This window comes from Cebidichthys violaceus, unplaced genomic scaffold (genome assembly GCF_023349555.1).
Source record: "Cebidichthys violaceus isolate CVI_PGR_0920_01 unplaced genomic scaffold, fCebVio1.0.p SCAF_8, whole genome shotgun sequence".
NCBI lineage: Eukaryota > Metazoa > Chordata > Actinopteri > Perciformes > Stichaeidae > Cebidichthys > Cebidichthys violaceus.
The window spans coordinates 11997928-12020594 of record NW_027176964.1 but is presented as its reverse complement, the minus strand read 5'-3'; the positions used below and the strand labels follow the sequence as shown (position 1 = coordinate 12020594).

The 22667-nt window shown below is 37.9% G+C and overlaps 1 protein-coding gene across 1 annotated transcript; it reads right to left on the bottom strand.

Annotated features, from left to right (window-relative positions):
• Positions 1–105: 105 nt before the first annotated feature.
• Positions 106–22140, bottom strand: LOC137892453 (macrophage mannose receptor 1-like). Its single transcript, XM_068737578.1, has 32 exons — positions 21738–22140; positions 21247–21603; positions 20848–21018; positions 20111–20266; positions 19736–19846; positions 19343–19480; positions 19049–19228; positions 16473–16627; positions 16034–16147; positions 15147–15262; positions 14872–15020; positions 14597–14796; positions 13789–13910; positions 13559–13631; positions 12998–13151; positions 12826–12864; positions 12055–12218; positions 11874–11935; positions 10408–10508; positions 10120–10262; positions 9853–9958; positions 8185–8312; positions 8012–8056; positions 6836–6919; positions 4303–4414; positions 3758–3990; positions 3256–3421; positions 2877–3044; positions 2658–2774; positions 815–973; positions 644–670; positions 106–555 (listed from the first exon to the last, which is right to left on the bottom strand). Exons 1-32 carry the CDS (start codon positions 21808–21810, stop codon positions 308–310), a joined length of 4371 nt encoding a protein of 1456 aa, XP_068593679.1. The 5' UTR covers positions 21811–22140; the 3' UTR covers positions 106–307.
• Positions 22141–22667: the final 527 nt, after the last annotated feature.

Genomic DNA, 22667 nt, shown 5'->3' with positions numbered 1-22667 from the left:
GTGTCCACTGACTCTAATAGTGTTGTCCTCATGCTGTTCCTCCTGGTTATCTTATTTGCTCTCAGTAAACATAGCTTAAAAGTTATATATCACGGATTCAACAGATTTAATCACGGTTTGTTTATTTTACATGTAAAACCTTGAAGAAGGATCAGTAACCACAACCAGCAGATAAATGTAAAGGATATAAAAGTACAATATTTATGTCAGAGAAGTGGTGGGCTAAAATACTAATACAAAACATGAATTGTTTAAGCTAAGTAAAGCTTCACTGAATTCAATCAAGTAGATTCTGCTGGTATTTACATCACATGGTTATAACAGGCCCAGGATTCTCCTCCTCTGCATTTGCTACCAGGTTATTGGTGTCGAACCGCTCATTGTTGAAGAAGAGTGGGTTGTCAAAGGTAGATAACTTTTTAGGGATTGATAAGCGGCGTCCAGACTTCTTGAAGAGAAACAAGGCGATGACCGTTCCTATGGCAATCGCTGTAATGACCAGCACAGCTGCCAAAATGTTGTGGCCACGGGTTTGAGGAACCACCGTAGGATTTACTGTACAGATTCAACACGTAGATGAGCCAGAAGAACAACTTTATAATTGTTATTAGAGAAATACAAAGAATAAAGAGATGTAACTTACCAATTGTCTGTGGTGCTTTTCGTAATGCTAGAAAGATAACAAACATCAACAAAATCATGTATCACTACATTATACTCTAAATATCAAAATCAATTTATGAATGTATTTTTGATTTATCACCATATGTTCCACATTCCTGTTACTTTAGTTCAAACAGCATGATGATCTCACTTTTAGGTGTTTTGCAAATGTATCCTCTGTCATACCGCCCATTCCCCGTCGACCATTTCCCATCTGCAGTTTTAATTGATCCATAACTGCTGTCAGATGGTTCATCTTCATTCCAGTTAGTGTAGTCCATGGCAGTTTTATCCAACCACTGCCAAAGGCCTGGGGACAAATAGAAATCCAGTATTTTTATTTATTTTTTTACCAGATAAAGCATTTCTTGAATTTACTGCTTAATATCTGTTGTTTCAATGTGAATGGAAACAAGATTTTGCAACATTTAAGTTTTACAAATGTGCTTGTATAAGCTAACATTTCCCATATTATGTTGATTGTGTACTGACCCCAAAGCCACAATAAAGTTGTTTTGAGTGAACACTTTAGCAGACAGTTGTCTAACAGCAGACGCAGAGCAACATTAGCATCTGTAGATGTGTTTCTGGCTACCTGAAGAATGCCAAACAAAACGTTCAGTCTCCTTTTAGCCCTGTTTTGACTCAGGGAAACATTACTTTTTAGCTGCTTGAAGGAATACGTCAAGCTTAAAATTTCCATTTGTGTATCAATCACTCACATGTTACTACCTTCAAGTATTGAAGAAAAAGTTGTTTTTCTCATATGCTTCCACAGTGAACAAAGAATCCAAAAACGCACGAAAACGGAGTAAATCCTTGATGAATTTAAGTAACTGAAGGTCAGGTTTAACAGCAGTAAAACTATATCAGAGTTTACAAACTCTCACACAACTCGTGTAGTATAATACAAGTCTCATTTATCCAGTTGTATGCTCCGTACTTCCCAAACACATGCATTATGCCAACACAGGACTTTCACCCTGTGAAACCAATATGTTGTTTCACGTTTTTATTAAACCCAAATCATGATCTTTTCCTGAATCTATTTAAGTCTTTCTGTTTAAATTCACAATGTTTACCATAGAAAGTGATGCCAGGAAGTCCTGATAAAGTACCAGTATGTGACAAGTTGGGAAAGAGAACGGGTTGACTGATCATACGACTGGGTAAAGGAGAGTTTTTTAACAGATGTTTTGATATAGTTTTGCTGTTGTTAAACCTGGCCTCCGTTTACTTTAATTCATCAAGGATTCACTCCATTTTCAGATTCTCACTGTGGAGGTATGCAAGAAAACATTTTCTTTAAGAATTCAAGGTAAACGCAGTGAGTAATTGATATACAACTGTCATTTCAAGGGTGAAGTATTCCTTTTATGCTCAACTATGTTCACAACCAGGTTTATCAACAACTTTTTGCTGAAAACTGACGGAATTGAGGTCAATTAAAGATGCAATGGGGCCATAAAATCAAAAGACGCCGAAAGATGCTAAAACTCTGTTGAGCTGAGGGCCTCTGCAGAGCTTGGTGAAAAGTTCTCACGAGTGTGGCACTATGAGCGATGCCTTTAACATTACACATCCATATTTGAAATAAAGATATTGATGTATATATTCTTTCTTCACTTATTGTTGACCAATCATAGTTTCAGTTCTTTTTAGCAGGCATAAATGATTAAGCTACTGTAATTTTGTAACTTCTTTGTTTCAGATATAGATAATTTTCCTTCTTAATTTTAAATTCATTTGTAATATTTAATATTTTTACTCTGTTATTTTTATTGTATATACTGTGCATTTTTATACTTTATACTTAATATTTTAATTTTTTACTCTATTACTTTACTGTATTTTCTAATTGCTTAAGTTTATTTTTTGCTGCTGTAACAAACAAATTTCCCGGGATGAATAGAGTATCTATCTATCTAGCTATCTTAATGTCAAAATGTAGTTTAATGTTTGTTTTTATGAAAGATAAGACAGTGTGACTGTACCTTTGTGAGTTTTATACAAGCCGATCCAGAATGAGGCTTGGTTGTCTTGAAATATTACAATACTGCTTTCAATGAACATTTGCTCAGAAGGATCTTCAATGCTGACAAGATTTCCACCTTCACAAACAACCAAACAAAAAAACAGTAGGTGTTTAGTTGAAGCTAAACACAGCTGAATTATTAAGAATCCGTATCGGTCCATCCATAGAAAATACTTACCATGTCTTACACAGTTAGTAGATGCATCTGCCCACCTTGCCCTTTCTGTGAGAAAGAGGTAACAATAACCCCTAAATGGTTGCCAGCTGTTTCTGCGTGAGTATCTTGATGTTTCTGGGTCGTCGGGGCAAAATCCTGCAAAAGCGCTTGACTCTGTTGGTGGCACATCTGTGAATGAGAGATACATTCACGCCAGTTAAACCAACTAACTACTGTTTAGTGCAAGCTTTCAAACACCAATCAATACATCAAATCAAATACAATGATAATGATTGTAACCATGTACCAAACAGGTAAAGGCAGGATGTATGTCGACATTACAGAGTAAAATCAGGAATGCGTCCCAATAACAATTTATTAAAATATACATGTTCCTTACCTGTAGACTTCATGCAAATACTGGTCATGTTCTGATTGCAGTCAGCAGTCTTCCATTTTCCGTCTACATTCACGAACACGCAAGGTAGGGTTGTGCTTGGTTCCCGTCTTCCCCAATAGGTTGTGGTGAGGCGCCAGCCATCAATATATCTGAAATATCCGCCAGTCTGAAAGCAAAGATTTATCAAACTGCATTCAGCATAATATACTTCTTTTTTTTTCTTCAGCAAAATCTGTAATCTTTGTTATTTTTAAAGTAAATTGGGAAATTCTTCCCCTGTCTGTTAATTGTTTTCTAGTCTGAAAACTCAAGTACATCAATGCTGCTTTATCAGGATTGTATGCTACATCATGGACAAAAGCGTCGAACACATTTAGCTCCATAAAACCCATCAATAAAATAAATAGAGTTGACTATTTGTTAGAAATATTTATATTTGAAAGAAAGAAATACACAAGATCATTTTGAGGATCTTCAGTTTGAGGGGCTTTCTGTCCTGTACCTCCATTTTGTTCATTCCAATCCACACAGGACCTTTGACGACATTCAAAGCCAGCAGCTCAACATAGGTCTGTGTCCACTGGTTTCGCAGGCTAGCCAGTTTGGCACCATCACTTTCGCAGTGCTTTTTGGCTGCATCCCAGTTCATTTGTTGAGAAACAAGCTTGATTGAGTCATTAAATATTGTGACATAGCCGGTCATTGTTGGTTCAGGGGATTCTGGGAGAGACGGATCTGTTTAGGGTGAAAAGTTAGACAAATTTATTTTTCTTTAAACTCAGTGGCTCTGTTCTACAACAGATGTAGATGTAGATCTACATACATCTCTATAGATGTTCTACATAGATGCTGTACTGTACAGTTATTATTTTCCATTTTTTAAAAAAAAAGAATGAAATTACTTACAGTACAGAACAGTTTTAAAGCTTTAAAGTTTTTATTGATGAAATCCTAATTTTGATCATTCTGATAAAAGTAATAATATGATATTAATCATTCTAGGCCATAGGAAATGCATTCAAGAGAAACGTCGGAGGATAGGCTCACCAACATTTTGAAGACAGATGAATCCATTGGTGTCATTGCAGGACCTTTTTATCCATTTCCCAATGCCAATGGTGGGATTGGGAGTCATCAAAGCACATGTGTTCTGGAGAAACTGTGGTGGAAAAAACAATTTAATAGTACCGAGTGAGTCCTATAATACTGAATACTGAAATAAGAAACATTGAGAAAAGAAGTTTGTTTTTGGAATATTTATTCTCTGGCCAGAGAAGGCTCAATCATCACACAGAGTGCCTGTGTTGTCTGTGGGATGGAGAGAGCCCTGCGTGGCAGTCTGAGTACATCTTTTAAAGGGTCAGTCCACAGGGGAAGGGGAGGGGGGAGGTGTGTTTCTCACTTAGACATCTGTTTTGCTTCTAACCTAAACATCTACAATAGTTACTGCACTAAACATTTTACGACTGATCCTAATCTCCACATCCTGTGGTTTACTACCTCTAAGTTAAACATTCTGTGATTACTATCTGCACTCCCATTTGGTTACTTCCTTTGAAGAAAGCTATATCAGAGATCCCATATTGTCTTGTCTAACATTGAACAAAGCACATACAGTTGTGGTCAAAAGTTTACATACACTTGTAAAGAACATAATGTTATGGCTCTCTTGAGTTTCCAGTTATTTCTACAACTCTGATTTTTCTCTGATAGAGTGATTGGAACAGATACTTCTTTGTCACAAAAAACATTCATGAAGTTTGGTTCTTTCATGACTTTATTATGGGTTAACAGAAAAAGTGACAAAATCTGCTGGGTCAAAAATATACATACAGCAACATGAATTAGCAATTTTGGTGACTAAGAAAGTTGTGTCAATGAAATGAGCTTCATAGCATGGCCTCTTAACTTCTTGTGAGTGATTATGAGTGACTACAGCTGGTGACTTCTCTGAGGCCATTTAAATAGGGCTCATTGGATACAAACGCCCACAAACGCTACAATGGGAAAGTCAAAGGAGCTCAGCATGGATCTGAAAAAGCGAATCATTGACTTGAACAAGTCAGGAAAGTCACTTGGAGCCATTTCAAAGCAGCTGCAGGTCCCAAGAGCAACAGTGCAAACAATTGTTTGTAAGTATAAAGTGCATGGCACTGTTTTGTCACTGCCACGATCAGGAAGAAAACGCAAGCTATCACCTGCTGCTGAGAGAAAATTGGTCAGGAGGGTGAAGAGTCAACCGAGAACCACCAAAAAGCAGATCTGCCAAGAATTAGAAGCTGCTGGAACACAGGTGTCAGTGTCCACAGTCAAGCGTGTTTTGCATCTCCATGGACTGAGAGGCTGCCGTGCAAGAAGGAAGCCCTTGCTCTAAAAGCGGCACCTTAAGGCTCGACTGAAGTTTGCTGCTGATCACATGGACAAAGATAAGACCTTCTGGAGGAAAGTTCTGTGGTCAGACGAAACAAAAATCGAGCTGTTTGGCCACAATGTCCAGCAATATGTTTGGAGGAGAAAAGGTGAGGCCTTTAACCCCAAGAACACCATGCCTACCGTCAAGCACGGTGGTGGTAGTATTATGCTGTGGGGCTGTTTTGCTGCCAATGGAACTGGTGCTTTACAGAGAGTAAATGGGATAATGAAGAAGGAGGATTACCTTCAAATTCTTCAAGATAACCTAAAATCATCAGCCCGAAGGTTGGGTCTTGGGTGCAGTTGGGTGTTCCAACAGGACAATGACCCCAAACACACATCAAAAGTGGTAATGGAATGGCTAAATCAGGCTAGAATTAGGGTTTTAGAATGGCCTTCCCAAAGTCCTGACTTAAATCCCATTGAGAACATGTGGACAATGCTGAAGAAACAAGTCCATGTCAGAAAGCCATCAAGTTTAACTGAACTGCACCAATTCTGTCAAGAGAAGTGGTCAAAGATTCAACGAGAAGCTTGCCAGAAGCTTGTGGATGGCTACCAAAAGCACCTAATTGAAGTGAAAATGGCCAAGGGACATGTAACCAAATATTAGCACTGCTGTATGTATATTTTTGACCCAGCAGATTTTGTCACTTTTTCTGTTAACCCATAAAGTCATGAAAGAACCAAACTTCATGAATGTTTTTTGTGACAAAGAAGTATCTGTTCCAATCACTCTATCAGAGAAAAATCAGAGTTGTAGAAATAACTGGAAACTCAAGAGAGCCATGACATTATGTTCTTTACAAGTGTATGTAAACTTTTGACCACAACTGTAAGAGAAGTCACAGTAGACAAGTATGTAGCACAATGGAATTTTCTATCACAAAACACAGCGTTGATGGGGTAAAGAGTAATCTATGGTTAAAAAGAATTACTCATTTGCAAAATATGGTGAAGCAACCCTAATGTAACTGTTAATCACCACCATGAGCGAAACCAATGAGATGGCAGGGCACCCAATACTTTCTATACAGTATACTGTACTTCTAAAAGGATTCCCTTTACATTCTTGATTTAAATATTCATTTTATTTAAACAGACATGCATACATATTTTTTTATAAAATAACCAATAATCAAAGTGTAGATAATTGAAGTTGTATTACCTCTTCATGCCGTATCGAATGATACATACCATAATCCATGTCAAAATCTATGTCATGTAAAGACTGCCACCTCCTATAGTGCCACTGGAATGGAAAATCAAGGTTTCAAAAAATGTTAGCAATACACCCAAAAATTACAAACAATGCAGATGCATATCATTGATCACAACACTAAATAAAGGTTGTGTGTACTTGAGGCATAACCTCAGTTTACAGAAGATAAAGCAGGGCATGCTTTGGGGCGTGGCTACTTTGTGATTGACAAGCCACTACCACAGCGTTGTCCGGGGTTTTCGTCTAATGCTGCGTCCACACTATGAGCGACACGGCAACAGACTACAAGTCATTTTCAATGGAACCCTGTGACATGAAGCTACAAACTGGATAAGCTACAAACTGACACCCGACGCTACATGATGGGGCTGATGCACTAGAAAATCTAAGTTGAGCTGGTCTAAATTTTTTTTCACCGTTACAATGGCCACCTGAAGCGTCAGCCGATCATAATTTTTGTTTCACCCTGTTCCGTTCCATTTAAGAAATGCCGTTAGCCAGTTCCCAGTCTTATTAAATGACATAACTATAATCAACGGGCACTTGAGCAACACTTCAACGGTGACTCGATGATAATGTAGCTGGCCACACTGGCCACTTTGTTGCCTTTGACGCTCGCAGTGTGAACATACCATTTCAACTGTAACCCTTTCTCAATAAGTCTTCAGTTCATGAAAGTTTTTTTGTCACATTTTGGTCATCTAAAAATGTCTTATTCAGCGTTCAGTTGTACTTCGGGGTTGCAAAAAAAAAAAAAAAAAGATGTCGATGGCCAAAATGCCGCGCTCGAGGCTTCAAAACCATAGTCCATAAACCAATGAGTAACGTCACAGCGACAACATCCACTTCTTATATATAGTCAATGGTAGGATACAAAGCAGCGGGTTGTTACATTGTGATTTTATGTTTTTCAATGTTTTTCAATGTGGAGTGCAGTTGTGAGGAGGTGTGAATTTTTTTTTTTTAATGTATTTGTGCTTTAGAACATAATCACCATGAAACAGTCAGAAAATAACATTACATTTTTCTGATTCACTGCTTTGTTTTTGCCAACGCCGCTCCCTCTCTTCATTCACACTCTAGCTTGCTCATTGCTTGACATTACTACGTAGCATACTTTACCCCAGAAGGGCCCATAGGTCTCATTGGATGAATGCGAAGCGGCAACTATAGAGAAAGAGTCACATTTTCAGAAAAAAAAAAAGATTTAAAAAATAAATAAATAAAACGATTTTATTTTCCCTCTTGTATTATTATGATTTAAAAAAATAAATAAAATGAAAGTATCCACTTACATTATTTCCCCAATTGTTGTATCGCATTGGTCGGCCATCAGTCCAGAGAAATTGACGGCCTTGTAGATTATACAAACCAATCCAAAGGGCTGTGGCAGGTGCCTCAGCCAATTTAGCAGTCAAAAACACTGAAAATGTAACACATATTGATCATATCATTTAACCATTTTTTGTTCCCCATTAAAATAAATAACTAACTAATTATAAATTAACAAAATATTTCTACAAAGCTCTTGATCAGTGTGTTGGTCTACTTTAACCACAACAAAAGAAAGCAGAAAACCTCCCATGAATGGCCACTGGTTTACATAATACTTAGTAGCACCCGTTGTTGTGAGTGTGTATCACAGTCTTGCTCATGCCCTCTGACTTTTTGTTTAGACCAGACTTTGTTGCATATTTCTTTTCTGGAGAATTTTCTCCATTTTATTTTGATGTTAACCCCTCAGTTAGTTGTTTTTTCAGTTATGTTGGTTAGTTATGCTGCCTGCTCTCTGACTTTGACAGTGCCGAGCTCTAATAATGGACAAAAAAGTTGGTTTGTCCACTGTTTGATGCAGCATTAGTCTGGTAGCAGGGCTGGTGGGCCGCTGATGTTTCTGTGGTATGTCAGCCACTGAGGCATTAGTCCACACACATTGAGCGTGTTCAACCCAGTGAATTAGACTCATGATATTTCCACTTAGTTTAACGGTGCCATTTGCAACTTTGTCAATTTGTATTTTGAGCATTTACCAAGACTATTTAAATAGAAATGACAGCGTAGCTTGTATTGTTTCTTACTGACTAGTTAATTCTTGTCACATAGGTGCAAAACATAATGTTGATGTACAGTATTTGTTTAGTTGGATATTAGATGTAGACTTTGCATTTCTGAAGAGTGAAGCAAATGCAGAAGTGTCTCCGGGGGTGACTCCTCTGGTTGCAAATACAAGTCAGATTGTATGGGAGTCTATATTTATTACCTTAGTAAACATTGTAAACATTAGGTTATGTTCTTAATTGCTAGTTTCAAGTCTTCCTTAATACAGCATGATGGCCATTTTGTAAATTATGGTCCCATTTAGATTGAATTTAGACCATAAAGCAGAGTATGCTTTAGGGTGGGCTACCTTGTGATTCACAGATCGCTACCGCTACCAGTCACTCATCCGCAGTTCAAATATGGTCACAATCGGTCACTGGTTGCAAATAGCCAAGATTGCGACGGCCGTAATCCAAGATGGCGACCACTATGAAGTTTGTTTTGTGTGTCAGGGTCACACTTCTTTGACATGGACATAACGTATGTCACTTCATCGTTTTAATACTTTCTACACTGAGTGCCTTGCATGCAGCGGTGCTGTGCCTGAAGTGAATAACAAGCCGCCCAGCTGCAACGATATAACCAAAACAGGTTAAATCTAAGGGTGCTCTGATCAATATTCGTTCTTAACAGAATTAATATAGAAGTGTGATCATTGCACTTCCTCTAGGTCCTCTTTGACCTTGTCTTGTTCAGGATCTGTGGTCTCTATAAAGGATGATCAGAAGAGCGATCAGATGACGCTTCAATTCTGAATTGAAAAATGTTCATACTCATTTGCCTGCTGTCATGCCTGTTTTTTAATTCACTTTCAGGATTCATCATTTTCTGGAAAATATAAAAAAAAGTTAAATAAAACCAACCTTGCACTTCTCTCGACAGAATAGAAGCCAGATTTCCTCCCATTGCTTTGCATTGTGCCTTTGCTCCATGCCACGTCTCGTTCTGGTTATTGATTATGCTGTAACACTATATTGGAAAAATCAACAGCTTTGTGTGATATCTCAAAAGAGCAGCTTATTGTTTTATCCACAAATAGATCAATGCTTTGTCAGATTAAGGGCCTATTTCATGCAACATCAGTTGTATCCCCAGTCTGCCAAGTATAAAAAATAAAAGTGACCTCTGACCTTTGAGTCAAATTTTTTCCAGTTTTGTGGACAGCCTCCTTTTGGAAGAACTGTTGGTGCTACAGTGCTGTTGGCATGTGGTGAGTCACTGCGTTTACAAATGGACCTGTGCTCATGACCACAATTATAGACATGCCAGAACCCTGTAAATCAATCCAAAATATTAAAAAAATAGATTAGGGGGAAAAAAACACTTTTTCATTTAAAATCAAATCTCAGATTAGTTCTTTATTAAATTCATTCTATGAAAGTATGCTAGTGAAGATTAGTCAGTTTTAAGTTACTCACCCATACTTGAAGTCATGACAGCACAATTCTCATCATTGCGTTGGAATAAAGGTTGATCTTCATCCCACCTTTGAAACACCACGGAAGAACCATCCATCCAACTTTTTGGAACACAATAAAATCAGTTAAAAGACACATCCATGGCACACTTACTTTTTTTTCCATATTGTTTTTTCATCAAAAACAATGTTAAAGATCAGCAATATTATTGTCGAGCATTATGACATTTACAATATCCAGGTGTCAGACATTCTATGTTATGGATTACGGGTAGGCGCTCTTGAGTCAGCACTTCATAATTTGCATCTCGTTTTCCATGATTGTTAAAGCAGACACTAAAAGAAAGGTAAATTACACTTGAAGCAGTAAGGAAGAGTGGGGCAAACCATGGAACATGGAACAATCGTTATTCCAACAAATATATTAAGCATTTTGTCAATCTAGCATTGTATTTGTTTTTATATTATACATTCTTACATTGAAAAATCTAGAACAAGCTCTGTTTTTTTAAATCCAGGCAGTAAAATCCACCAGATTTTGTTTAAAGAAATAATTTAGCTGCTTTATAAGTGAAGCTGCATTAATAGCTACTTTGATGTTAACTCTTATCATCTTATGTTGATTCTTATTTTGAGTATGTGTAATGTGAAAGAGGTTGGCAGATAATGGCAAACCCACAGGACTATCTGGGGGACTGCAGGATTACACTTAAAACATTTAATTTACACCTGAATGTGTCAATTATCAAAACAAAACAAAACGTCGAGTCCTTCTCTCCAGGCAGCCTCCTACTGCAGATTCATCTTGTGCCTATGTAACCAATGCTATAGAGTGTTTATCACTGCGTATACGCTACCACACTCGATTGTAGACAATACAGAATTAAAGCATATGGTATATGTTATAGGTGCATTTTAGTCGGTCTGTTGTGTCTATTCTGGATGAACGAGCATAAGCTACAGCCCAGTAAATGAATTATCAACAGGTCTGAATCTTATGATGGATTATTACAGAATCAGAATCAGAAATACTTTATTTATTACCGGGGGACATTGAGTGACATTTACATGACATTATTATTTATTTATTTTTTATTGACAATATGCCAGTGAGTTCCTTAACTGTTAAAGTAATTATTATGGCCAATGAGCAACTGTTGAACGTTCATAATTTTCAAAATATATTAAATAAAAAGTTTTTTTTGCTTATGTTCTTTGTTTTCCCTATTGTACCAAAAACTTTCCGAACAGTGACCCAAAAACCAACGTATACCGAACCGTGAATTGTGTTCTGTTTAACCCCTCCCCTTAACTATTCCTATTTAAAAATGTTCCTATGAAATTACATACAGCACAACCCATTATTCAATGGGTAACATCATCTACATGTCCCATAGCTTTATACTTTTCTTGAACTTCTTTTCTAATTTTATTTAATCCATTAATCACTAATTAAGTCATACTCACCTATAAGTTTTATCCAGATCTACGTTCAAGCCTATCCAGTAAGACCCATAACTTCTGGACATCTGCACACAAACAGACAGAGGCACACAGTGGAGCAGTACCTACATTGTAGTATGTTCTGAGTTTAAATGCCATGGCCAATGAGAAATGTCAGTAATGAAAAATAAATGTCACTCCTCACCTGTTTCCATAAAAAGACACTTTCAGCTTCACTGTTGATAACTACCATGTCACTATGCCTCCGTCGGCAGAAGCTACGAGCTTCTTCCATGGCCATGGAGTTTCTGTTAAAATAATACTGAGCCCCATTCCATATTAGCCACCCGTCTGAGGTCCTATTGTAGTCTGAAAACATGTCAGAAATATTTAATGTATTACAGTACATGTGCAGGTTCACATTTCTGTTGCTTTCCGGCCATGCAAGCAGCATGGCTCTATGGATTGAAAAGGCTTTCATGGTTCCCAAAGTTTGAATTGACTTTGATCATCCAATGCCACCGGCAGGTCAAAGTTTTCACTTGTCCAGTGAAATATCTGTGTTTCTACTTTGAGGATCGTAACAAACCTTCCAGTTGATGTATCCTATTGACTTTGGGGACCTCCAGACATTTGTACCACCATGAGGCTCACCATTGTGGCTTTGAGTAAAATATCTCAGCAACTATTAGGCTTACCATGAAATTAGCTGCAGATCTTCATGTTCTCATGACATGTTTGCATTCTAATGTTAGTATTTAGCACAGCCTCACAGCCGCTAGCATGGCTGTGTGCTTGTTCTTGGAGTATGAAGTTTGATGTTAAAATGTGTAGCCACAAATATTAAGGGAGGATTATCTCACAGAGAAGTAACAGCAGCAGCAAATTTAAAGCATACAATAGCAAATAAGGTTTGGGCTAAAAGAGTATTTGTTATGTTTTCTATGTGGTTGCATTGAAAAAATGGCCCACTTACCAGGAGTGACAGTATCTGAAGGCGGATTTGGAGTCACTCCTGTAAGGAAATAAATAATATGAAATTATGAAGGTCAAGCTTGCATGATTAACCTTCAACAAAGGTTACAAAAGAGTGACGTGCTCTTAAAAAACTTAACAGAGAATGAAGAATTTTCATTCCCTCATTTTACCTGCACGAATCTGGCACAGCCAATTGTTGTATGTTTCACAGTGCACATCGTTCCAAGACCCACTTCTCTCCCGCGCAGACATCTTGAATTCGGTGCAAGATTCCACATTGTTTTTATTGTTTGGCTCTCCATCTTCCCAGTGTTGGAACTGCAGCTGTAAACAAAAGTAAACAAACATTTTTATTTGTAATTCTATAAAGAGCTGTAGGGATGTTGTATTTTCGTAGTTAGCATTGCACTGATTCCCTCGACAAAAAGTCAATGGGATTTTTGCATTGGATTTAAAAATTGTTGCTCTGTAGCAAACACAGGTATATGATACTTAGACGTTTTTGTTAGCACATGCCTTTTTTAATAGAAGTAAGAGCTTCAGGTTTTGACGTATTTATATCGTAGGACAAAATGTTAAATATCTTAAGCTTACTACACAGAACTTATTTCAGCCATCTAACCAAATCTCATTTTTAAAAAAAACACATTGACTTTGAGACGAGGGAACAGGAAGTGCAAAAATGCTAACTCATTTCCAGTTTTTTTTTTGTAAAAAAACTGTTAACTTACTGGGGATCCATCGCTCCATACATAACCGGTGACTGAGTCAGGGGCACTTAGCCCAATCCAGACACTTCCGGAGCTATGATGGACAATGATTACAATATATGATTGTTGTATTGATGATATATGTAAAACCTGTTGAAGCCCTGTCTCATGCTCTGCTGGCCAACCTTCATCGTCTGCCGCAACCAGTTTTGTATTTTCTTAATTTTGTTATGTGACCAGTCATACTGTACCGGACTGGTAGCATTCGTAGCTCTTCAGCACTGTGGATGCTGGCCAGGTCTCCTCCAATGGCCTTGCAGTAATTTCTGGCCTCAAACCAGGTCCTCTTTGATAAGGATGATTGTGTAAACACCTTGACCAGAAGACAAAGAGGTTCAACATGATTTGGTAGTGTGACTTTCAACAAGCAAACTGTATTTTAATGTCTTTGCATTCTTTGAATGTGTGCCTTTATAAGTCACAGCACACAGCGCTGCTCTTACACACACACACACACACACACACACACACACACACACACACACACACACACACACACACACACACACACGCCCTCTACACCAGGGGTATTGTTGAACAATTAACGATCAATAAGGTCCATTTAGAAAAAAAATCCTCACGCAAAGGTCCGGAACATCACAGTAATGTCTAACTTGCGCTATGAGTTTGTGCCATCATTATTCAAGTATCCTAGCAGTTGTATTAACGTCTGCATGTAGTCAACAACTGACTGTCAAATAAAATACAGAAAGCTCAATTGAATAATATCTCAACAATATTTATCGTCAGTTTTCAAATTTAACTGGATGAATAATAAATAATAAATACTCTAATAATAAATAAGTGGTCTTCTCTCATTTCAATTACAATAAGGGCTGCATTTAAAAATTAAAAAACATAAGAATATCTTTTTCTTATTGTGGATAAGTGAAGACAATTATCGTGGCCAACCAATCATTTAAATGATAATCTTGTTATATTGCCCAAGACTGAACCCTAACTCAAAACTAAAAACTTTTTTTTACAGACATGGCTCACCTTAAAGCAATAGTGTCTCAATCCAATTTGATTCCAGCCGTCTGCACACATGGTAGGGGGAAGACTGGGCGGTGCAGGAGTTAAAACGCCCCCCTCTGCAAAGTGTTTGCAGATGTATTTCTCCTTGTTGGTGCAGGGCAGCACATCCCAGAGGCCAGCAAAAACCCCAGTTTTCATGGCAACACAGCCCTGTCGGTGACCTTGCATTGTCGAGGGAGAAATAGTGAAAAGTCAATTGTGATGCCACTTTTGGACAAATTAACTTTTCTCCATACCTGGCATTTCAGCGTTCCAGTGAGTAAACCTCACTGAATCTCTGTTGGTCCACGCAAATTGATCAATGTTCTTCTGATTCGAGAGGCCTAACCAGAAGTGTTTCTCTGATCTCAACCCCACCAAGCTGATAAGGAAGGCATTGTCCACCCTGGAAATATTTACACAATTAGGAGCGTGGGATCTCTTTTTCCGTTTGAATTCTGTCCGTAAATGTCAATGTATTTGGGCTCATGGAATGTAGTGTTGCTCAAAACACAAAAATATATGTTCTTACCCATTTGAAACATCAGCTAAGTAAGAATCTGAGCTCTTGCAGTCATCTTTGGCTTCATCAAAAGTTTTGGTCTGTATCCCTATGAAGTAGCAGTAAGAGCCATGTCTTATCCACCCCTGGATTGTTGGAAAAAAAGTGAAGAAAGATTATTGATTGACCATATGATTTTTCATAATTTATGTTTTTAGAGGGCGAAAAAGCAAAGAGCAACACACCTCGCCAACTTTTACCATGGCTGTCTAATTTTTCAATACATGTTCAAACCTATAATCTATTCTATAATCACTACAATCACAAACATTATACATTTAAACTTGGCACAAAATCAATATAAAGTACTATAGAGTTATGGATTTTAAAAGAGACCTTTTCGACCACTTGGGCAACTCTACAAAATGCTAAAACACACACAGCCCTTACATATTATATATATATATATATATATATATATATATATATATATATATATATATATATATATATATATATATATATATATAACATAGTAAGTAGAAACATTAGCATTCATTTGAAGCTGGGTTTCTGTCCTCCTGTAAATGTAGGCGTAATATTCAGTTGCATTTTAGCTGTTTGTTTTGGTCTTGGTTGAAAAAGCACTTTATTTTTCTATCTTGTCATATTGCTCGTTTTGTGGAGCTATGCAGGTAGAGTATTGGGAATTTATCTGATCTTTGCTGTGCTGGAGACAACGAAAACGCAAAAAAAAGGCCAAGTAAAAGGTGTAAAAAGATCTGTTGAGCTTTGGGAGATTACAGAGTTAAGTTGAAGTTCAGGCACTACACCAAAGTTCAACTTTAGTGATCGTTTCATGAAAACAAGGTAAACAGTTTTTAAATAGATTAAAAAAAATAACAAACTTAACACACCGTTTTGCAGCCTGCATCCTGCTGCACTTCATCTCCAGTGGGTTTAGAGGAACTCATCTTCACACAAATGGAGCCATGTTTCTCCTCACACACACGGTCAGCCCAGTTCCCATTCTGCAACAAAGTACCATTAAATGTTTATGTGGAGACTGCTGAATGATACTGTCAGTGCACAGGTAAGTCAAATGTCAATAAACTCGCCAAAGTCTTAAAACTATACAAATTTCACATAATACTGTAGATACAGATACATACAGTGACAATGTAATCCAACACATGTACAATTAAGTTAACTGTGACATCTAGCTGCAAAATTAGCTTTTTCGCTGCCTGATAAATTGCATTAAAATGCATTATTAAGATACCGCTTTCTCAAGTGTATGTTATGTGGATAAACACAAAGGTGATATGCGCACCACACCCACAGGCTGTTTCTTACCTCTCCCCTAATGAGAACACAGTCCTTTATATCAATGGAGGCACCAGGATTCCCGAATTCCCAGCTAGTGAAACTGACAGTAGAGTGGTCAATCCATTCAAACAGTCCCTCTGTCTTTCTGTCATTAAGTCCAATCCAAAGCTCATCAGTGGATCCTGCAGAAATCGATAATAGAAATTATCTTTCCGTAAACTATTTGCAATTAACTTAATCAGGGCACCCATGAATCCTGTAAATCCTGTAAAACAGCTGACACGTTTTCCAGTCAATGAAAACACATTGAAAATGAGAGAAAAAGTTAAATGTCCTGGAAAATTATTTCAACATTCTCCTATTTTCCTTTAGGCGAGAATAAACTACGGGGCTATCTATCAGAGTTTTCCAAAATGGTAAACATTGCTATCTGAAAGGGAGATTCAGGTTATCTTCAGATCATATAAACCAGAGGTCTTCAACAGGGGGTCCGCGACCTCTAGGGGGTCCGCGGAGGTACTACAGGGGTCCGCAAAAGTTTTGGTTGATTAGACAATTTTTTTAAATTAATTTTTCCAAACATGAATCTGTCCATTATTTTAATAGTTCAGTATTGTATGCAAGATAACAGGTATGTTTATGCATGGCAGTGCTACTAATAGGCCATCACTCATTTTTGTTTCCACATTTATGTTTAAAATAAAAACGTCAATTTGAATAGCTTCTATGCATGATTATCATACAAGTAGGGCTGCAACAACGAATCGATTAAAATCGATTATTAAAAGCGTTGGCAACAAATTTCATTATCGATTCGTTGTGTCGCGCGATTATTACGCCACTCGATAAGTCGCGGAGATGTTTGAGTATTAAAAAAAAGAAGTTGAGTTGAGCGCGGAGCAGAGCGGACGTAGAGGAAAGACCATCGGAGAGACCCGTAACGTTGTTCTGAAACACACGGCGGAGGCAGAGAAATCAGTACGACCTAAGTCATCCAAGGTGTGGGAGCATTTCACACTAAATAAATCGAAAAGGTGTGTTAATTGCAAGATATGCAAAAGCGACATGGCACGGCACGGGAGCACCACGGTGATGATTCAGCACCTAAAACGTAAACATGTTGGAGTCCTTGAGGAGGAGGAAGGGAGTTCAACAGCAGGTTAGTCACTACAGAATCCTACTGTTGTTACGTTTTGAAGTGAGGAACGTAACGTCCCTCCAGTAGCTCTCCTGGTGCTGCTGTTTACTCGTGATCCAGCTTGACAAGCATGACAAGTTAGCGTTAGCTCGATAATAACAGTTGTAAAGCAGGGGTGCTATAGTTTGCAAGACTAAAGACACGTTTTTATTCACTCGCCTTTTCCCCGTCGATTCATCGATTAATCGGAAAAATAATCGACAGATTAATCGATTATTAAAATAATCGTTAGTTGCAGCCCTACATACAAGGTATGTTTCTAAATGGCAGTGACACAGCCACCCTACTCACTGTACCTTGCACATGTAATAAAAACATGAATATATGAGCCTGTGTATTATTTGAATAGCTTAGTATTGAATGCACAATAGCAAGGTATGTTTATACATGGCACTAGGCCCAGTTTAATATAAAACACAATTTTATACAATATACTGTATATAGTGGGGGGTCCCTGCTCCATCTCTCTATCAGTTTGGGGGCCCTTGGCCTGAAAAACGTTGAAGACCCCTGATATAAACGTTTAAATGGCAATCATGGACAAGAGTTGTCTGAATAGGCTGCTTTCTGTTATGTTGAAATGTTTAACTTTTGTTACTTTTTGTAGCGGTAGCCCATTGTGGGTGTGATATTGCTATGTTAAATTGGCCATTATTAATAGTAAAGGGACTTAATTATCAAGCGTCAGTGGCAGTTAATAATCCTAGCAAACTCAACTGTTACTTTGAATCGCACATTTAAATAGGCTATGTAAAGTTCAGTCGAGATTTGTCAGAAGGCAAAATTGTAGACTACTGTTTGTGTTATTGGTGTTTAGGCAGTAGTGGTTAATTGTAATTCATAAGAAAAAAGGGATGCATTAGTGTACAGCCCTGTCTGTCCTAAACAATTTTGCTGTGATTTAATTGCAGTAAACGCATAGAAAGGATGCCAAAAATAACTACACAATGATGCAGAAAAATCTGAATTTATGCTTCGTTAAGTCTATCGGCCAGACGACAAGCAAACAATTTTCAAAATGCTTCTTTTCTGAATAGAGCCTGGATCATTCGGTGCTAGGCTATGCAAACATTGTAGCTGTTTCATCGACACTCAAACTAGTGTCATAAACGTGTAAATACGTCTATGGTTTGTACACATAGTTTAGTCCTCTGTACAAATATGAGGTATTGTAGAGCTCTGGGTGCCCACCTACAGCTACAAAAATGTTTTCCTCTTGTTCTGATTTAACAGCGTCCGGACGTCTGGGGAAGGCAGCTGTTTAGACCATATTCTATAACTGAACTGATCATGACAAAAAAAATGTGTGAGGATCTGTCACCTTCATCTCAGCACATGACAATGAATGATTATTGATTGTACATTCTCTTAGGTGTTGTTTTATTATTATTTTATTTTGACGTACCGTATCCAAGTTGAGAGATGACAAAGCTTTGGTCCTCCACATTTCTGATGCTGACCAGGTCCCCTCCTTCATTACGACAGTCTCTCTGAGCATCAGACCATGTTTTCTGAGTATGATTAAGGTGGAAGCAGTGTCCATTGTAGGGAATCCAGGGTCTTGAACAAAATCCTGTCACACCAGCTGATCATGAAAGGAGCAAAGAAATACGGACTGAGTGACAGATACAGTATACAGTGTAGCTTTACTGTTCTGAGGGGATGTGTACAGTCGAATAGAATACACCTTTTTCTTTACCTTGTGCAGGCAGTATTCCGGCCACTTCACTGTAGCAGATGTACCCAAATTTCTTGCTGCAAGGTGAACTTTGCCAGGAGTACTGTACAGCAGGATCAACAATTGCACAGTTGTGTCCCGGATTAGGAAGTGGATGTCCTTAAACAAGATAATGGTTATACTTGTAATTGTTGGTTTTGCAAACAGCCTCATATCAGCTCTCAGATTTGTCTGCGTTATATTCTTGCACGTAACACCCCGTAAAACCACAAAGTGTCATCTTTACTTTTCCAGTTTTTGTACAGATTGAACACTACACTGGATTCTACTTTTTAAAATAAATCTTTTTCTGCTAATATGTTTTAATATATCACCACTTTAATATAACAGAATTGGAAAAAAGGAAAAAACTACCTGAGTCCCATTTCAGGTAGCGGTAAGGCCTCCCATTTGACCATATCCAGCCATGTTCTGGATCCAGGATCAGCCCAGTCCAAAGCGTGTTGCCCCCTGTACCTAGTAGTGCTGTTTGGGATAATGGTAAACAAAAATGACAAAATAATGAGTCTGTCCCTATGTCATTAATTGATAGTAAGGCTCAAAGTTCCTAATTATTTTGACAACACAATAGTTTTCTTGCCAACATTCAGATATATCGGTGCAAGTGATGCTAAGAATGTCAAAAAAAAAAAATCTTAATTAAGAGTGCTATTATAAATCAAATCCATTAATGGAAAAACAAATAGCACATAGTTATTGTATGTGCCCAAACACTGTCTTTATCCTTACCGGTGACGTAAGCCTGCTGGTGAGGATCGGTGATGCTGAGCAGGGAGGCACCCTGCTGTTTGCAGCTTCCTTCAGCCTGGGACCACGTCAGAGCTGACTGTGTGTTGAGCTGGTAATACGCTCCTGTTACTGGGTGAATAGTCCAGCCTTCTTTGGCTGTGAACATACAACACATGGAAATGTAATGTTTGCTTCAAAGTACAACACTTTATTGCTAAGGCTGTATATGTTTTGTCTTCATTAAATGATGGGGGTCAACTTAACTTTACAGCGGTGGTAGGCCCACTATATTGTAGGTGCTGTGAGAATTAATTACGCCATACACCTTGTGACGGTGTTGCCAACTTGGTCATCTTCTCGCTAGATTTTGCAACTTGTAAGACCTTTTTAGCAGCTATCATTTTTGCTTTCAAATACAGCAACTATTAGGGCAGACCTTAACTCCTCTCCCATGAAGAGTAATATGTCTCAGTGAATGTGCAGCTTGAAAAATAATAAAAGTCAATTTCCAGTAAGGCTTGTTGGAGTCGGTTGAGTTTAGCTAGTCTTTTGATTTTTTTTTTTTAACATTCATTTTAAAAGAAAATCTTGTGTATGTAAATAGTGACGTTTGCCACACTGGCTCCTAAAAGCTTTCATGACTCACTTATTTTCAACAGGTATACACTAGCATTGTAAATATGGCCCGATCCCACTGCAGTGTTAAAAGAACATACATTTTTACAGGCAGTACTCACAAGTACTTGGACAGTAACCCCAGCGTTCACTTTGATATTTTGTTTCAACCGAACACCAAAGAGTCTTTTCCGCAGAGTCAACCGTAGTGCAGTCTGAGTACCACTGGTCTTTGTACTGGAAGGGAAACATGCATGGCTGTCCTGCAGCATTTCCACCAATTGCATAGAGTTCTAAGAGGTGATGAGGACAAAGCAAAGATTAGTTTCAGAACATTTGTACCTGCAGTGAGTGATGTACCTTTTTTTTAACCCAACACAACCTCATCATCTCCCTTAAAACATAATCTCTAGATTTGTCATCGTCGTTATTCTATTTTTGTGCTTGAAATTCAATGATAATGTTTATGATTTAGTATGAACAGTGCAAGTCCTTCAAAACAACACTGTTTTGTACTGTACCTCTGTATGTTCTTGCACAAGCACCGTTGGATGTCCCTGAAATTGTGAGGTGGTTATTGGGCCCTATTGTTTTGGAGAGAACTGCTGTGGTATCTGCAGTGAGCTCAATGTAAAGCTCTTGGTCTTTGAGGGTGAGCACTGTTCCATTCTTGCATTCCCACTTCTGGAGGTCACTCTTTTCGTCACAATCGTAGAGGTGTATTTCACTTCCCACACTTTTCCCCTGGGCTCCCAGGCACTTCTTCCTTTGTACAATCAGAAGTCGATCACCAGTTGTCCAGCGCATGTCATTGCAGTCGTTGTTTGTTTTAACCAAACAAAAACCAGTGTCCTTGTTAGTTAGTTGAAATGGTGAATCTGAAAGAAAGAATTGCCCACTTTGTATATTTATTGCAGAAAAAAAAATAGTATTTTGACATCCCGTATCTGCAAAATATTAATACAAAAAGTAAAACCACAATCTCTCAAAATTAAAAGTTGGAATACTGTACCATCTGAAGCCAAACATTGTAATGCTTGGATGAGGAGCACAAAGGCTGTGCAAGTTATCTTCATTGTCTGCATTAGTCTGAGATGTCTCACAGCTGAAGACTTTATCCATGCATTTCTCACAAGGGATGTGAGAGTTGTGTGAATGATTGTCGAAAGTCAACCTTGATAGAACTGACACATCCCGTCTCGTCATGTCGTCATGACTTTTTTTTTTTTTTTTTTGGTCTAGTGTTAGACTTTTTTTCTTTGTACTTCTCACTTATAACCGTTATTTAAAACCGGAACCCAAAAGCTGATACTTGCACATTTGGCTGTTTCATTGTCATACACATTTCCAGAAGACGTTCTGTGGATGTGCGTGGATGTGTCATTTGCCATTGCTTAATAAACAACAGACAATGTGAAAAACAAGAAGTGCGGGTATCATGCTCCAGTAACTGACCTCTTCAGTGATGGCCATTCTACGCACATATCAAACACGTAGACCAGAGCAAAACATTTCTTTTCGATTTGTGCTGCCGATGGTTGTCATTTATCTTTACATACATTACAAGCTATTAAAGTAACCACCAGTTACTCCACTTATTTATCATCTACAGTAGTATTCCTTAATTTATTTTACATTCCTGAATACAATGAATGTGACTGCTATGATGTTTGACACCATATGTAAAGAGAGGAAGCAGATGTGATACAAATTGCGGTTGGAGCAGATAAGCATGATTCACACAGATTGTAGAGAACATTGCAGTTGCCGTTTTGTTTCAACTTAACTGCAGGAAGAATTGTGTAATATATACGATAAAGAAGTTTTCATAATGCTGACTTTGTCTTTTTTATGTGAAATGCCGGACATTCTCAAGAATTAATCCGTTACTCTTTAGTATGTTTCGTGGAATGGCTTGTTCCAAGAATGATGAAAATGAGAA